Source organism: Phyllostomus discolor, chromosome 6 (genome assembly GCF_004126475.2).
Source record: "Phyllostomus discolor isolate MPI-MPIP mPhyDis1 chromosome 6, mPhyDis1.pri.v3, whole genome shotgun sequence".
In the NCBI taxonomy this organism is placed as follows: domain Eukaryota; kingdom Metazoa; phylum Chordata; class Mammalia; order Chiroptera; family Phyllostomidae; genus Phyllostomus; species Phyllostomus discolor.
Window position 1 is genome coordinate 104,235,252 of NC_040908.2, and position 18,524 is coordinate 104,253,775.

At 42.8% G+C, this 18,524-nt stretch overlaps 1 protein-coding gene across 2 annotated transcripts in view; it reads right to left on the reverse strand.

The window, feature by feature from the left end:
* The window catches only part of FAT3 (FAT atypical cadherin 3), a 640,331-nt gene that overhangs the window by 6,983 nt on the left and 614,824 nt on the right, over positions 1 to 18,524 (reverse strand). For both annotated transcript variants that reach the window (XM_028515239.2, XM_036028695.1), the window contains 4 exons: positions 7,815 to 7,968; positions 5,303 to 5,958; positions 2,213 to 2,326; positions 116 to 175 (listed from right to left, as the gene is read on the reverse strand). In XM_028515239.2, coding sequence (XP_028371040.1) covers positions 116 to 175; positions 2,213 to 2,326; positions 5,303 to 5,958; positions 7,815 to 7,968 — 984 coding nt within the window. The remainder of the gene's footprint in view (positions 1 to 115; positions 176 to 2,212; positions 2,327 to 5,302; positions 5,959 to 7,814; positions 7,969 to 18,524) is intronic.

The following is an 18,524-nucleotide window of genomic DNA, read 5'->3' on the forward strand; positions in this document are numbered from 1 at the left end:
CACCCCAGTTGTCAATTGATTAAAATCACTCCTAGTTCAAAGTAACAAGGAGGCAGTATTTCCAAAAGGATAAGTATTTACACAAAGAAATGCTATGGAAGAAAAAAGTAAATACCTTCATTTTCTATAGTGTCAACTACATTGTTGACAAGCTGAATGACAGTCACTATGGATGCTTGTGGCGAGGAAAAGAAGACAGGAGGGAGGGGAAGGACAGCTTCAGGTTAGTTATGTATTTTAAACATGAGTTAATTTTTCTCAACAATAATGACTAGAAAGAAAGTGCAGCACGCAAACATCTGGAGCTTTCCCACAGTCGTCCATGAGGCAGTGACCCAGTGGACACTTTTTTCTGTGGTCCCAGGATTCTGGGGACAGAAAGGGAATGGCAGCAAACCTGGGGCCAGGCCTCCTGAAAGGCATGATGGGCAGGGAGGGCTGGGTTATAAATTCATACTTCATGGCCCAGTGAAATCAGTCTAGGAGGCAGTGGCTCATCAGGCTCATGCTAATCCCTCACTAATAACTCCCAAACACTCTACAGGAAGACCTCACTATTTCTGAAAAGAATTCTTTGTTGGTCAGCCATGCTGCTCCAAACCAAATGCCACGATGGAGGATGAACTTGCAGGACTCTGGCTTCACACTCACCTGATGCCACCCAAGGCCTAGAATGACCCAAGGTCCAGCTCTCATCAGTAAACTGTAGAGAGACATCAGCATTTGGGCTCTGAAATGGTTAGAATCTGGGAAGGTGATTTCTATGCTCTATATGAGCTGACTTAGTACCTGATACCAGCAGCTTGTGTCCAGGCAATCAGGTTTAAAACCAATTTGCTGAAACTTCCACACACTGCCTGCTTTAGTCAGCACCAATCCAGAATGCTAAGCACATAAGGCTGACTTCAGGGCACACAGAGCAGGCAGAGTCCATGAGAAGAATCAACCCAGCATCACTGCCGCAGCTGCTTCCTGGAGTGTGGGAACTATCTGTTCTCAGTTGTTTCTCTACAAAACAAACCAGTGGCAGTTTTTCTTCTGGTTGGGGATGAGAGAAGGTGTGAGCACCCAGGTAAACAGACTGGAGGCATTCCCCAGACCTTCTGAAAATGGCCAGAAGAAACCCACTGTTACAGGGCCTGTTACTCCAGCCAGCCAGGTACTCTGTGGCTTCTGCAGCTCTCAGGAGTTCTGGGTCTCGGGGGTGGAAGTGATTCAAGGGTAGGGGGTAATGAAAGTGGACTATTTTACTTCCAGGATTGCTATGGCCTTCAAGCTCACCTGGTTCTGCATTTACCTGGGAGCAAAGACAATGTTGTTTTCATTTCATGCTTCTGGGTACACAATGTCCAGCACTGCATTCAGCACACAGAAGAAACTCAAGGGTTTGTGGGTTGAATGATTACATAAATTAACAAATACTCAATTTTTGCCAATTGCTTATAAATGGGAAAATGACATAGGGGAAGGCCAACCATCTCTGTGAATGACAATTTGAAATTATTCTTGGTTCACCACTCTTTCTGCCTTGTGACCATTTCTGCTACTCTCCCCCACCTCGAGGAGAACAACCTATTCTCCAAAGTTGCTTCCTCAGCTCTGGAAGTCCAGTTCAGCAACCTCTCTGTTAACATAAGCTCACAAGAGGGAGATGTCCACAAACCACGTGGAATTACATGCAGCATTTTGGGTGTGTGTGCATTTTTGTAAGGATCTGGTCCATCATTTTCAATAGATTCTTCAAAGGCCATGACCCTAAATGGTCATAAGGGGGATTCAAATGAAGATGTCACTTCTGTGGGAAGGGTGTATTGCCTCTGAATTTACTTCTAATGACATGGAGGTTGGATGTGGAGTGAAGAGGTAATCATCAGCAAAATTTAGAAATAAAATATAAACTACACTGTTTGCTAGAGAGCATCGTGGGATAAGGCAGTTCCAGCACAAACCAAATCGAAGAGGATGCATTGCTGGAGGTCCAGGGGAACCTTGTCAGCCTCTGGCCAGATCCCTAGGCCTGCTCACAACTGCAGCTCAACAGAACCTCCTTCCGCAATGACACCCAACAATGGAGCCACCTGAAAACCTGGTGAGAGCCCACGATCAGGGCAAGAAACGAAACTGGTCACATCACCTTCTTCTCAACCACCGACTGCCCTGCTGGCACCAGAGGCGGAAGCCGCCCCAGGGGATCAAATCCATGACTTCTTACCATTGTCGTCACCAGAATCTGACTGGAAGGAGCTCAGGGACTGAACTTCAGAGTTGCTGCCTTTATTACTGCCTGCAAAGCAGGTCACTTCTCCCGGGTCTTCGACTCCTTTGTCTTCGAGGACAGCCAGAGAACAAGCAGAAATGACACTGGTTACCTTGTGTGTATTTGCAGCCCTGCCACCCCAGAGTTCACTTCTCAGAGCTCTTCCATTTGCTCAGAGAAAATAATTTAGCTCCCCAATGGAGAATTGATTGTGCCACTGGGGGCAAAGGTCTGTCTGTCAATCAAGTGATTTACATTATGGATACAAAACCCTTAACCCGTGGTAAATGAGCTTCCAAATAGCTGACAGCTGAAAGTAGCAGTTCCCTCCTCAAAGCGAAGCCTAAGTGAAGAGTGAAATGAGGATGAAGTGTCTGGGTTGCTCCTTGCCATTCAGAGTTCATTTAAATCATTTACATGGACCGATGTGGTGTCAACACCAGGTTAAATGAGATTACTTTTCAAATAGGGGTATAAATATTTTATAGGCAAGAATGCCATTACATTTATCCTAACTTCCATCACTGGGGAGCAAGTGGCGTTCTCAGCACTGCCTTCTAGAGGGCAGTGTCACCCCATTTTTGGGAGTGACAGTGTTCTTCACTCAGGTGAGAGGCAGTTAGCCACGGCAGGGACCTGCTCTTACCCACCCACTGCCTCCCTCTTTGCCATACAGATACAAATGCAGACTGAACCACTACCCCCCTCTCCAGGGCTGCCTTCTTGTTTCTTATTTGATGGACTAAAGGAAGCAATAAAAACAACCCATATCTTGAAACTGTCAAGTGGAAAATGAATTAGCCGCCTAAAGACTGTCTTGCCAGCTAACTGCCTTGCTTAACAAAGAAAGAAATGTATTCAATAAAAACCCAATGATACTTTGGGGGAAAATTCGTGTATGGGCTTGAGGTAGATTCCCAGAATAAAGCTGTCACATTACAAGTGGGTGGAGGGAAATGATCACTAGGAAAAGCTTCAAATCATCGTGCAACGTGACGGTACAAGGAAATGGTGACTTGTGATTAAGGAAAAAGTTGTTTCTGTTCACAGCTGGAGAAATCCCTGTTCCTTCCACTGTGGGTGATGTCAGCAGCGGCCAGTGGCTCCACATCTGCTGTCAGATGCTAAAGACACAGCAAAATGATCCATTGGATAAACAAGTGATATAAACAGAGAGAGACACCAGGGAGGAATTCGCCTCCCAACAGCCACACCACAGAAACTATGAAGATGTGCCTCGGAAAAGCACGAAGTGGGCACCAGGCTCAGGCCCGAACACGAGGGAAGAATCGACAAATGGTCTGCACTGGTGATGCACTGGCTGTGCATCAAACTGCTTTCTCCCCTCCTCCATTCATTCAAACCCCATTTTTTCATTGTTAAATAAAAAAGAGCTTTTCCTTTAGCCAGTGACTGGCAAGGCTTTGGTAAAGCCTAACTTTACAGATGATTTGAGAGAATATATGTATGGTGAAAGTTCAAAATATAAATGGGCCTCCAGAAAAAGTCAGACACCCCTCATGTGTCCTCTCCACTGATCCAGATCCGTCTTGCTTCTGGAAGGCCCTCTTCAATAGTTTCCCACCCAAATTTTACCCATGCGTACAGACACCAGTAGGAATGCCCCCTTCTTCTGCAAAGGCACCCATTATCTCCTCAGCTATATAGGCTCTTTAGCTTCATTAGGAATCTGCCTCTCCCCCTACCCTCTACCCCAACATATATTATAATAGTCCCAGGGCACCCCTACTACTCAAACAGAAAGCTATTTGGCCTGATGAAAAGTCATTGGTGGCAATAGAGCTTGTCTTAGTTTTATCCCACTGATGTTAAGGCAGGGGCAACAATCACCATCTCTCACCATCTCTCACCTGCGTATTCAAGGGTACCACCTAATTAGTCTCTATGCTTTCTTCTTTCTTTGGTACTGTTTAGTCTCTTCTCCAAGGAACAGAGTCATCTTTTTAAAATGTAACTTAGATTACGGCACTCACCTACTTAAAAACACGCACTAGTCTTGCTTTTAAAATAAACCCACTCTCCCCTCGTGCTCACCAAGCTCCAGCTACATTGATCTCCTCTATGTTCTTCAACATGTGAAGGTCTTTCCTGCCCCAGGGCCTTGGGACCTGTGGCTCTCCCCTGTCTAGATACTGCTGCATGAAGCCAGCAGAGCAGGAAATACCACCATCTGACCCAGCCCACTTCTCCCACCTGCGGTTCACCCTCTTGTTTCCTGGACCCCGAGTTCCAGCCAAAAAGAACAACTTGCTTTTCTTCTGATCACGTGGAAAGCCCTCCTTTCTCCAGCCCTATAATCCCACCATGATCCAACTCAAATGTCCTTCAAGTCTTCAGTTCATAAGCCTGGAAATACTCTCTTCTCCTGACTTTCCAGAGCACACTTTCTGTGTATCACTTATGCAGCTACACTGCTTACTTTGCTCCAATGGTACAGTACCATGAGACTAGCATGAGTTTTAGAGTTTGGCAACCCTGGATGGGAGTACTCTTAACAGCCTTCACTAGGGAACAGACTGACAGCTGTCAGGGGGTGGTGGGGGGAGGGACTGGATAAGAGAAGGTGGAGGGATTAGCCACAGAACATATGTGCATAACCCATGGACACAGACAACAGTGTGGGAACAGCCTGAGGGAAGGGGGTGCTGGGACTAGGTGGAGGTGGGCAAAGCAGGGGAAAATGGGAACATCTGCAATACATCAACAATAAAAACAAGGTTAAGATAAATAATAAATAAATAAATAAATAAATAAATAACTTTTACTAGCTTTGTGACTGTGGGCACCTTATGATGCTCTCTGAGCCTTGTTTTCCCCATCTGTAAATGGGGATAAGACCCAGAGCGATTTTTCAGGGCTGAAATGTGAACACTCAATGCCACAACATTGCATGATGTGTGCTGTGTTGCTGCGGGTTCTCTCTCCCTTCCCTAACTCCCTTCTCAAGTGCCCCCCCCCCCCCACACCAGCCGCTTCCCCGTGAATGACAGAGGAATAAACAATGATGCCATAGTTCCTACTCACTCTCAGTTCCTGCATCCCAGCCATTCTTTCGGATGGAGTCGCAGTCAGAGCGGCAGGGTGACACGGCTGGGAGGTTGGGGGCCACACTGCACACGACCACACCCCGCCTGGCGGTCAGGATGCGCGGGGACTCAGGGTGGAAGGTGGTCATCTCCTGGTGCTCGCCGCCCAGTCCATCCACGATCTTATCCAGGTTGCTCCTAGAGTCGCTCTGGAAGCACGGGGTGTAGGCCATGGGGCGCACTGGCACCTGCGGGGGCCCCACCTCCTGGTAGACATTGCGGCCGTCCCCGCCACCCCGCAGGTTCCGGAAAGGGATGCCATTGCTCTTGTTGAGCAGGGCGGCGGTGGCGGGGTCCTGCACCAGCGTGATGTTGTTGCGGGAATAGTTCTTTCGGAAGACTTTCTTGCGGAAGATGATGAAGAGGACCACCAAGATGAAGATGATAAAGAGGACCACGGCGATGCCGATGAGCTCCTCCTTCCCCACGTAGGAGTGTCCGGCCTGGATGTTGGGCACCACCACAGGGCGCAGCCCGCAGTACTGGCCCACAAAGCCCGGGGTGCAGTTACACAGGAAGGAGCCAAACACATTGACGCAGGAGCCCCCGTTCTCACACTCCTCCCGCTCACACTCGTTGATGTCCTCTTCACACCTTCAGGGCCAAACACACACACACACACCCCTTTCAAACAGCAGGCCTGTATATTGGAGCTCGATTTAAAACTGACTTCTTTAAAAGAAAATAAAGCACCTAAAGGGTACATGAAGCACTGTGAAAATGGTGTGATGGGTGCACGTGAGCAGCAGGTGGCCTCCGAGGTCAGCGTGCAATGAGATATTTCTCCCACCCAGCGTTCCCAGAGACCCTACCCTGGTGGGAGCAAAGGGAAGGCCATCTTGGGAGAGAAGAGAAGGAGCAGAAAGAGAAAAAAGAGATGCTGCTGAAGAGGTACTGGTTTCCAAATTCTTGGGGCCAGATGCACTTCAGAATTTAAAACTTTGCAATTTTAGAAATGTCACATCATATATATCTTTCATATTATATAAAATACACATCCCCACCCCCAGGAATTGGTGCTGGCATAGGCTCCATAATCAAATGCACCACTGTTTCAACAGAAAACTACGTGGATATTCACACTCAGTGAAAGAAGTAAAGACTTAGACATAGCCTCAGAGTGGCTTTGGCTGTTTTGGGCACCAAACTAATTTGGCACTAATTTGTCCTCCATCCTGTCTGTTCTTGGAGCTTTGGGGTTTTGTAGAACTGCAGATAAATATCTGTAAAATTACATATTTCTATATGGAGTTTCCCGAGAGTAGGAAGTCTTTAGTTCTGACATTTTCCTGTAGTGGTTACAGTAATTTTGGGGAGGCCTACATATCCACATATCTTCCAGATTCTATAAAAGCTAATGCTAATGCAGATAACCAGGAAAAAATTGACTAAAACATTGTAGTGAAAAAAATTAAATTAATTTTATTCTCTTTGAAGCAATTCATGACTCACTTTGAGCATAATCATAAGGCAAACATTTAAGTCTTATTATTTCTTAGTTTAAAATTATTTGAGCACACAGACTATTTTTCTTCCACTTCTCTTTGCTTTAGCAATTGTTCCACTGTGTTCATTTAAAGGGTCCATCACCTACCTATGTTTTTGGTAATCCACTTTGTAAAATTTAGTCAAATGTCCCTAATTTGAATAGATTTAAACCAGGTCAGTTAGAAATTAGTCAGAAACACAGAGTATTTAAAAATAAGTGCAGCTGTATTACTTTAAATTACAGCAATGATTCAAAGTCGGTTAAGTATTTCCTGGTAAAGCCCTCAGAAGATTTGCTTTAATGAATATGTAAGACTGATCTGTAATTAGGATATCACTTGCTTGAGACTATATATATATGATAAAAGTGTGTATCTATATATATTTAAATATATATCACCCATCCTTGATGGCTTTTAAAAGCGTATACACTTTTAAAAGCCATCAAGGATGGGTGAAAGTGGCACTTTACTAAAAACTTAGAATATTCCCTTTCCATTCATTTGCCTAACACCTGAATTTTCCTATATTTTGGTGGGGGTGGGCATTGCAAAGGAAGGGTAAGGTTGAGTTTCTCAGAATGCTCATAAATGCTAAGCAGTGGAGTCCAGTTAATGAAGTCTGGGGAAATGTATAGTATGTCTGCCTCAGAATTACTCTGGAAATATTAGGAGGCAGAGATGACTTTCTTCAAAAGAATCATTTTCTTGCTTACAGGACACACAGTAACTACATAAAAATTTGAAAATTTAGAGAATTATAAAGTATATAAATTACCCATGACCCCCTTACCTAGAGATAATCCCTGTTAACATTTTAGTCACTTGTAAGCACTCTTTATATAAAGGTATTAACCCTTTGCCCATCGTATTAAGGGTTAATACTTTATCCCAGTTAGTTGTTTACTGTTTTATTTCCTTAGCAGCAAGAAACAGCATAACCACTTGAACAGTCTCACTTACGTGACTCCAGTGAGCCCAGCTTTGCAACTGCAGATGAAAGTATTTCCTATGGGGTCGCAGGAGCCTCCATTCCGGCAAGGGTTTGGGAAGCAGGCTGTGATCTCAGATTCACAATTTCTCCCGGTGAACTGTGAGAGACATGTACACTGATAGCCTGGGGAAACAGAGGACCTCATAAGCCACGGGTGCTGCTGGTAATGCTCAGAGTGCATGGATTTGGTTACAACACGTCCTCCTCATTCCCAGTGAACCAAATTGAAGGCAGATCCCGACTCCCAGAAATGATTAGTAAGTTGGTTATTTTGAACTTGGAATACAGCTTTTCACAAAAATGGGAAGTAATAATTTGGATCTCCCACTAGTCCCTGAAAATTCACCTAATTAATCACATGCATGGATGATAGTGAACGTGGTAAGAGGCACCTAAGGAACACCCAAGATTCCAAGAACAGAGACCAGGATGGGGAGGGGGATGCTTTCCCAACCACATTATTATTGTAAAAGACAGGATGTTTTCAGATAGGAGTTTTTCATAGGTAGCACCCTCATGTCATTAGGACACATTCTACAGTAGCTGTTCAAGAAGTGGTTTGTTTACAAAAGGTAAATGTGAGACTTTGCATAGCTGGGTGTATCTTTAATCCACCCTTACACCTTTTTGATAGTTAGGTTGTATGTGGAATTCTAAGCAATTTCCTCCAAGTTACTTTATAGAAATCGAAAGTTGTTTCGGTTCCGTAAGTTTATATGTGACCTGGTTTCTTTTTCTAAAGACTTGGAGTATCTTATGTTGTCCCCAGTTTTCTGAGATTTCCCGGTGATGAACCTTAGTGTGGGTTTATTTCAATCAGTACTGGGTACTCAGTGGGCTCTTACAATCTGGGGAAAATTTTCTTCAGTTATTTCATTGATGATTTCCTTTCCTTTGTTTTCTCTGTTCTGTCTTTATGGAAGTTTTATGGTTTGAATCTCAGATCTTTTGGCTCTTCCTTGAATGTTGTTTTTTTTTCCTCTTATCCCTATGGGTTTTTGCTTTATTATTCACTACATCCTTATGGGTTTTTTGCTTTATTTTTCAACTTTTGAAGCTTTTGTGAGATTTTCATTTATATTGTCATTTTCTAGGGGTTCTTTATATGCTTGCTGAGGTTTCCTTTAAAAAAAAAACATATTGCACCCTGCTCCTATTTCATGGTTGCAATATTTTCTCTTATCTCTCTGCAAATATTAATAATATGTTTAACCCTCATCTGAGGATATGCTCATTGACTTTAGAGAGAGAGAGGAAGCAAAGAGAGAGAGACAGAGAGAAAACACCAATCAGTTGCCTCCCATACAGGCTTCAACCGAGGATCAAACCCACAACTTAGGTATGTGCCCTGACTGGCATCAAACCCTTAGTCTTTTGGTGTGTGAGACAACACTCCAACCAACTGAGAGACATGGGCAGGATGATATTAGTCATGATTTTTGAAGTTTTCTCCCTGCACAGTTTCCTCCAAGTTGCTTTTCTCTGCTTCTGTATTTTGGTCTCTGTCATGGTAAATTTTTTGTCAGATTGATTAGGCTATGGTGCCCAGCTGTTGGTCAAATGCTACTCCAGATGTCGCTGTGAGAGTATTTGTGGACGTCATTGGCATTTATGATCAATTGACTTTAAGTAAAACAGATTACCCTCCATAATGAGGGTGGATCTTGTCCATTCCATTGAAGGCCTTAAAAAGAAGGAATTCTGCCTCAAGAGTGCAACATAGAAATCTTGCCTGAATTTCCAGCTTGAGAATTTCAAATTCAAGGCTGGAAAATTAACTCTATTTATGTAAATTTCCAGGCTGCTGGCCAGCCCTACAGATTTCAGATTTGCTAGTCCCTACAATCCTATAAGCCAATTTCTTAAAACTCATCCATCCTATTGGCTCTGTGTCTCTGGAGAACCTTAATATATTCCAATTTTCAAATTAGAGGATTTCCTTCCTTTTCTGGTAATCCTGGCTTATCAGCTCATATCGGGGTGGTAAAAACTAGAAATCTGGTGGAAAGTTCTAAGCACCTGAGTGGGTCTTATTAGCCATGATACTGTGTTAGTACTTTCAACTGGGTCACTTTCTCTGGTAATTGCTTTCATCATCTTCCCAGAAGGAGGGCAAAGGCCTGATTTCTAATGTTTGGGGAACTGGGTGGTTGTAGAGGAAGGGTGGTTGTGGGTCTCAGCATCCAATGAACACATCATGTTTCCTTCCTCAATGAACACTGTAGATAATCATCCTCCCTCTTATTTGAAGGGCTCTAGGACTAATCTCTGCTTCCCAAGTGGTCAGTGACCGCTGTTGGGATTTTATAGATTGATCTCTTATAGGTATAAGATATTTAATCATATATAGATTGAAGTAGTGTATGCTCTCACAAGCATTTTTCTGAATCCAATGCTACAGAGAACTCTTTTCCTATATAGGAGGACATTACAATTATGTGCGAGTGATCACAGGTTCAGAGAGAGACAGGTTCATCTTCAGGAGGCAGGGGAAGAGTTGGCAAGAGGGAACTCTTTACATTCTTTAAAGGAGGGAACTCTGTAACCCAGCCTCTCTGGCACCAAGAAACACAGAGGGCCAGATGGAGGCTCCAGGAGAGATACTCTTAAATGCAATACTGATGAAATTTGAGGGAACTAGCTTATAAGGAAAAACCATTATTAATACAAACTCTGTCCAAAGATGACCAGCCTGAAGTCTATGGGCAGGTGCACTGGTATGAGATATGCTTGCCTCAAATTATGCTGATTTGGGATTATTCTTTTCCAGTTTGCAAAACTGCTCACTTATGTGGAATTGCTAAAAGCAGCTGGGATTGGGAAAAATGCTTCTTTGTGTCACCTGGCTACTCCTTAGTCAGGATGGCATGCCATTTAGAGGTGGAGTAACTTGTGAGGATAAATTAGATTCCTTTTTAAGGGATTTAAACAGGAGGGGTGGAATGGCTGCAATACAGGACTTTGGAAAGCATGTCAGTGATGATAAAAAAGGGAAGTCAAGAAGGGGGAACCTAAGGCAAGGGGGGTCAGCTAAGGTACAACTCCTCCCTCCCCAGCTCCTCTTTGCATGATTCTGGCAATTGTGCAAATAAAACTATAGCAGAAGTAGTAGGGGGCAAGGGAGGGGTGAGGAGGAACTGTCTGGAAATAAGGAACATTTGAATCCTATCATGGAAACTGGATTTTATAAGGGTTGTGGGTTTGATTTATTTGATTTGATGTCTCTGTGCCCTGGAAAATCAGAATTTAAAACGAGGCACTACCTCTAGTGCACTATTTTACACCCACACATTTCTTTCTGCATTTTTCCATTTGCATTATCTTTTGTGGGATGTCTAGTGCTACCTGAGCAGCAGCCAGCCTGACTGATTAACCTGTTCACTGACTGAGTGCCTAAACAATAGGCAGCAGTGTACTGGAGCCAGCTTAGACAGGGGTGTGAGAGCTGACTATGTAACATCCAGGAATGTGGCAGGTCAGTTTTTAAAACACTGGTAGCCTGACCTCAGCCATGGTAGGAATATATACACTGCAGAAATCAGTAAATGCTACAAATCAGTGCATTTAGTTTTAGAGAGCTGGCTTGCCAGCACACTCCTAGAATAGGGAATATGGCAGGCACTGGGGATACAGAGACAGAAAAACTATGGACACCATGAGCACAAAGATTCTATGAAACTAGCATGATGACAAGCACAGGGAGCAGTGGGAGCACAGAATGGGGACATTCGACCTATGCTGGGGAAAACCATGTATGACTGAGGAGCTCAATCTGAGAAAACTTGCTGTCCATTTTGAAGATAATGATGATGATGATGGTAGCTAACGTTTATATGATATTTATTATGTGCTAAACAATTCTGAGCACTTTACATATATTATCTCATTTAACTCTTCAAAAGGGCTTATGGCAAAAGATTATTATTCCCATTTTATAGATGAAGAAACTGGGGCACTAAGAAGTTGATTACTTACTCAAAGCCATGAACCTAGTGTGGATTTGAACAACAGCAGTCTGGTCCCAGAGTCCTGAACTGTTCAGTATTATCTTGAATCATACTTTCCCCAATCACAGCTCATTACACTCTCCATCTGGATTTCTCTGTTAATCTAAAGGCAATCCATGTAGGATCTGCTCCCATAATCTCAAATCCATGGGCCTAAGGAAGTAGAGACCCTTTGGAAGAAATTGTGCTTTTTAGAACTTTAAGTTCGAAGAAGTTTTTATGTCAACACAATGCAAAGGAAAAGCAACTGGATTTTTTTTAAGTGATCAGATTTTTTTTTTAATGAAAAAAGAGTGGTATCTATTGTTTGACTCTGTGAAAGAGGCTTGTTGATCAAAATTAACCTGTTCTCACAGAGTATTATTTATGATCTCATTATCCCGGCATGGGCCCTATTATTAATAATTTTTATAATATCAATAAGTCTGCCATAATGATATTAAGTGATTGAAAGCTTTAGTGGTTTAAAATCACTTTCAGTCATTCTGTGAAGGATAATAATAATCCTACAAAGGAAAATAAGAGGCCTATTAACATCCCTACTCCATGGGGTGTTAGAGAGGTTAGCAGCTTGTTCAAGGATGTACAGCTAGTAAATGATTGAATTTGAACTTGAACCCAGGCTTTCAGTCTCAAATTTTTCTACAACACTGTACTGGCATTGGCGCTTGTCAGTGAGCCAGAACTCATTACTTGCTAAGAATAAGGCAGGGGCTTGTAGTTACTTCCCACAAATCTCCAGGGAGCTGATGAGACACACTGAGATTAACAGATTCAGACACCCTTTCTGGGTGCCAAATAATCATCAAATAATAAAGATAATAGCAAAATAAAGTTTCTCCTCTTCCCAAGCATTGCCATATGTTTTATACAACACAAATAAAAGAAACAGAATTTCAAGGGATATTCAGGCATTATTTGATCACACATTATTTTAAAAGAAAAATAACATTCAGTGGATAATCTCAAAGTCTTGTTTTTTTTTAAGTTCTTGCCTGAGGATATGCTTATTGACCTTAGAGAGAGAGCAAGAGGGATAAAGAGAGAGCGGAGGGTGGGGAAAGAGAGCGAGAGACCTGAGAGAGAGAGAGATGTGAGAGAGAAACATTGGTCAGTTGCTTCCCCTAGGTGCCCTGACCAGGGATTGAACCTACAACCTAGGCATGTGCCCAGACCAAAGATTGAACCTACATCCTTTTGGGACAATGCTCCTACCAACTAAGCCATTTGGCCAGCGCTTAAAGTCTTGTTAAAAAGAGTAGATGTTTTTCTCTTGGCTGGGGGAGAATACCAAAAAAGAAAATCATTAGCAAGAACCATAGCTTATTATATGTACAAAAATATGCTAAGAACTTCTTATGAATTTTTCTCATTTAATTCTTGATAACAACATTATGGTATAAGGATTATTATAATAGTTATAAGTGAAGGAACTGAGGCTTAAATAAGTTGGTTTGCTAAGAGTTACACAGTCAATAAGTGGCAGGTGCCACTTTATACCAGTTCCCAGATTTAAAAAAGACAGTCCTCCAATAAGTATTGAGATATGCATTAAAAAATACCCTGTCCTCCAAAAGAACCCTGAAAACAATGCCACAGCTTCTCTCCCCTCAAATCTGGCAGAATGAGAAGTGTATTTTTAAGCCTTGCCTCAAAGCTGTGCTCCTGTTTATAATCCTTCTACTTTCATTGGATGCAGATGGTTTTGAAATCTGCACCCAGATGAACGTAAAATGCTCCCTCCTTTCTTTGCTCAAAGAAGAACATGGCAAAACCTATTAAATGGCAAAAATAGAAGTGGTTTGAGCAATTATAGAGTGAATTTGGTCTGTTTAGGTGAATAATCAAGATAATTCCTATTTTACTTCTTTGGCTTATTAGTCATTTTCCAACTTGATTCATTCAGGTAATGGCCTCAACCCTTGGCCCTGCTTGCCAGCTTAGGTGAACATCACTCTGATCGGGTTTGGCTGCCTTGACAAGGAAACATCTGCCTGATGCACAAAGGTGGAAATAATGAAATATCTGCAACTAGCACTTGGGGTCTGAAGTCAGCATCAACCCCTATGTCTGCTTGCTGAGTTACAGATTGCATTTAGAAACTCCAAGAACTTACATGATTTGGAGAGGCAGCTGTGATTTGGTGGTGAGGCCCTGGATGCAAGCGTGTGTCCCGGCTATTACCCAGCAGCTGGGTGTGATCACAGCTGAGCCACCTGATCTCTAGGAACCCCCCCAATTTTTATCTGATAATTGAGCCCCACTAAGACCCATTTCATAGAGGGTAATAAGGTTTCTGGATTCACCACCCACAATACAGCACACAAACATTAGTTGCCTTATTGTTGTAACTCTTATAATTGCTATGGATTCTGAAATTTCTGTGTTGTTCATAAACCAAACAATTGAAAACTAGAGGAATTTTTTACTCATTTAGGCTGAAAGTTGGAAAATATTGAAACCTATAGTCTGTGTGAATCTCAGTTAGTATGAGAAAACTAGAGGATTCATTATACGTGAGATGCTAACCCTGAGTGAGGTAAGCTCGGCGACAGATCGTGGCCCTCTGTCATTATCCCACCATTTCAACTTGCAGTCACTCTGACTTTTCTCTTTCACCAAGCAGGGTACACACAATACCCTAAGGCCTTGTAAAATAAAAGCCTTTGAAGGCTGACCTATACTTTTCCCTAGGAAATCTGGCTCACATTTCATATATTGTGTATCGATTGGGTCAAACCTCTAATATTGTCTTTGAGAGTCTGGAAACATTTAATGTGTTAACAACACTAGGCACACAATAAATCCTCACCTTCTGGCATGTTCTTTTGTGTCTGCAATATAACCTGACTGGGTTTTGAATTAGTATCAATATTATATAATTTATGCCCTTACCATGAGGTTTTTCCAAAATATGAAAAAAAGTTTAACTATTTAAAAGCCACCAAGAAAAAACAATGCCCCCATAAGCTACAAATCTCAGTCAAGTTATATCCACAGTATATTCACTGGGAGCCTGATTTTTCCCTTCTCTGCCCTCTGTGCTCAGCAGACTGGTGGGCTGAACACACACCGGGGGACTTTGTTCAATCCCCGTAGGCCAGCTTGGAGGGGAAGGAGGCCATGTAGTTGAATCCACTGGTCACAGAAACAGCAATGGGACCCCAGAATTTAACACAGAGCTCAGCACAAATCAGGCACTTAATTCAAGTTCGATGGGCTGAATTTACTCAGATCATACAAGTTAGGAACACAAAATATGTATTCAGTAACACATCACCCAAAGTAGCATAGATAGCTGTGTTGCTGAAACACTTCTATGCCCAACTAATTGTAATATCTAAGAACTTATCATTTTGCTCAACACTGTTATTTTTATCTTTGAAGGGAAGCTCAGGAGGACTCCTTCTTGACTGTCTGGGGAACAAAGTTCAATCATAATACGAAAACAATTATAAAAATGTGGGATGAGTGTCTGACATTCAATTCCTAAATGTCCTATGACTGCTTAGCTCTTCTGGAATTCGCTGACTCACATTCTTACAAATACAGAGTTTACTGAGATCCCCGAATATCAGTGGCTCTCAAACTCCAAGATGTGCATAGCACCTTGGAGGCTTGTTAAAAATGGACATCCATGAATTCCATCCATACAGGTTCTGAGATTCTGACTTGTATGTTTGGGTCTTCCCACCTGGAAATTTTTCACCGAAAAATTGCTCTTGGTAGGAAGTTCGCGAATTTGCAAACACAGTTCAGTGATCTAGCAGAAAGCCCATCTGATTGGACAGCCGATCATGGAGACAGGTAAGCAGATGCTCCTTTTCCCTGAGCAGTCAAGAGGTTCCTCTATAGCAAAGTGTTATTGTAATCAGGTCTCCAGGTGATGCAGATCACCTCAGAGTGTGAGAACCACTGTGTGCAACACACATACACACAAAAACCTAGTGTTCTTAGGTTCCAGGCAGTTAAGAGAAAGAAAGAAGAATCAGCATATCTATTACCTAGGAATCTTGTTAAAATTCTGATTTTGATTCAGTAAGTTTGGGGTGGGATCTGAGATGCTGCATTTCTAACATTCTCAGTGATGCCAATGCTGCTCGTTCCTAGAACATATCCTGAGTGACAGGTTAAGAGCATGGGCTGTGTAGTTCTACATACTTGGACCCACTTTACTGGCTGTGTGATACTGGGATAGCTATCTAACTTCTCTGGCCTGTTTTTTATTTGTAAAATCGGGGTCGGGAGAGAAGAATAGTGCTGGTCCCAGAGCATTGTTCTGAGGATTGTGTCACAGCACAGAAACACTTGCAAGGTAAATGTTTACTTATCTCAGGGCCCAGCACATAGCAAGCATCTAACAAACAGTAGCTCTTATTATTTAAAAATGTACCAACTTTTCATTTTAAGATTTAGACTTCCAGTCTCATGCAAAGCAGTCTGAATGACTATTTTGTTTTACCAAATTATAGTTTAGTCTCAAATCCATTTTCCCATAATGGGCTTCAGCTGAGCAGGGGAAGGCATGGAGGACTGTGGACTCCTTATTCTGACTGTGGCTGCTCCCTGGGCTGCTCCCTGGGCTGCTCCCTGCCCACTGGGTCTGGAAACATAGGGGTCAGAATGGGACCAGACCATTTCTTCTCCACAGTGGTTGCTATTTCCAGTTCGTGTTTATGAACTACATATAATTTGAAGGCTTTACCAAAAGAAAGCCTTCCCGCTGTGGTTGATTTGCAGAGTCATATTTACACTCTTATTACAAGTCAGTGTTCTGGGTTCTGATTCCCTTCGGGTCCCCATGGCTTGCTCCTGAGACAACCAGAGTCACAACACTGGCCAAAACTGCTGACAGTGTCATTCCAAGCTGGCAGGCGTGGCTCCCTTGCCCCGCATGCCCAAAGTTTGATTGTGTTGGATGTGGTAAAATCAGAACCTCCCTTTTCTGAAAGAAAATGCTCCTTGCTGCCAGTTTCTTGTTTTAAAAACCCTGAATGTTCTAGAATAATGTGTTAGGGTGACCATAGTCTGAGAGTTGGCCTGTCACCAGGAGAGCCAACGACCAATAATACTCCAGCATTCCTCAACATGTCATGAGAGTGACTGTGCTAAATATGCATCCTGGGAAGTTACAGTAACACATAGCACAGGGTCCCAACAACAGTTAATGTTCAAACAATGAAATTTTTTCTATCAACACTCCTGCGCATGAAGTCACAGTTTGAGTGCTTCACGCTCTCTAGCTCAAATTTTCTCTTTGAATACTGCACGAGTTCTAGCCTTTGATCTGGGGTAGCACAACTCTCTCCCTGTGATTAGACCCCCGCCCCTGGCAACCGGAGGGAATTCTTCAAGACATGAACATCCTTTCATTAATGACTTAGTCTTATTGTTCTTTTTAATCTATCACTCATAACTAAGATGATTTTTATTTTAAATAACCTTATAATTACCTACATAGTTCAATAGACAAGAGTTAAAGCCAGATTGTTGGTTCACTCTTTTCTTGTCCCCGGCCCTTGCTATTTGGCACCAATGGAGGGGATTTGCAGATAGGATACAGGGACCAACAGAAACTACTCCGATATGAACAGATAATAGGGGTGAGCCAATGGATTCTCTCTCCACTTTTCTTAGAAGTCAAGGCCTTATCCCTAAAGCTAGGAAGCAAGTAGGTGCCTCCTCACACATCAGAAGAAAAATCCCTCACCTTTGACTCCCAAGGGAAGCAATTCCCGGATGAATGTCAAGGAGTTTGCTGGCCCTGGGCTCAGTAGTGCTGAGCATAAGAGCCCCAGAATGCCCCATCTGGACCATGCCCTGGGGGCTGCTGAGTTAAGAACTACTGGGCCTCCTCAATTAAACAGAGGAAGCAGGTTTGAGAGAAGTAAGCTATGATGATGGAAGTGAAGAAACATTCTTTCTTTGCTTTAGGAAAACCAGCCTCCAGGTGTAAAGGAGAGACTTGAACAGGCAAAAGGCTCTATCATTTTGAAGAAAGACCACCTGTTGTGGAACCCTGATCACAACCATTGGTGGGAGTGGAGAGCAGAGGGACAAGGAGGAGTATGAGTGCATGTGGGGTGGCTGACCTTGACCACTGTAGGCAGGGCTGGGCCCCTGGGGAGGAGAAAGCAAGCTCTTTAGGTCATGTGAAAAGTCTGTGACAGGTGAGTACTCAGTGCTGGAATCTGATTAAACCAAAGGGGATTAAAAATAGAGGAAATAGAATCACTATTTGTGATGTGGGTTATTTCATTAACATACCTGCACTGAATACTTAGCTCAAGGCAATTAAAAAAATTACAATGCACCCTGAAGAGCAAGATTCCACCGCCTTTTTCCTTAATACAGTGATTATTATTATTTTTAAAGATAACCCATGGTGGAAGCGCACAGCTTTGCCAGCAGAAGCAATGTCCTGCCATGTTAAAAGTATGTTACAATTTGTGGCTGTGTAGCCAGCATTTGACATGGAGTGGTGTTCTATTTCAACCCAATTTAATTACATGCTCCTTTTATATATTGTAGATGGCTCACACTAGCAGAATTGTTTTTGCCTGCTGAAAAACTGGCCATGACTTGTCATAATGGGCTGGTTTATAGAACCACTGAAGTATAGTTAGTGCCCATCGGTCGGGAATTATGGCACCATAACAACGCTTTATTTAC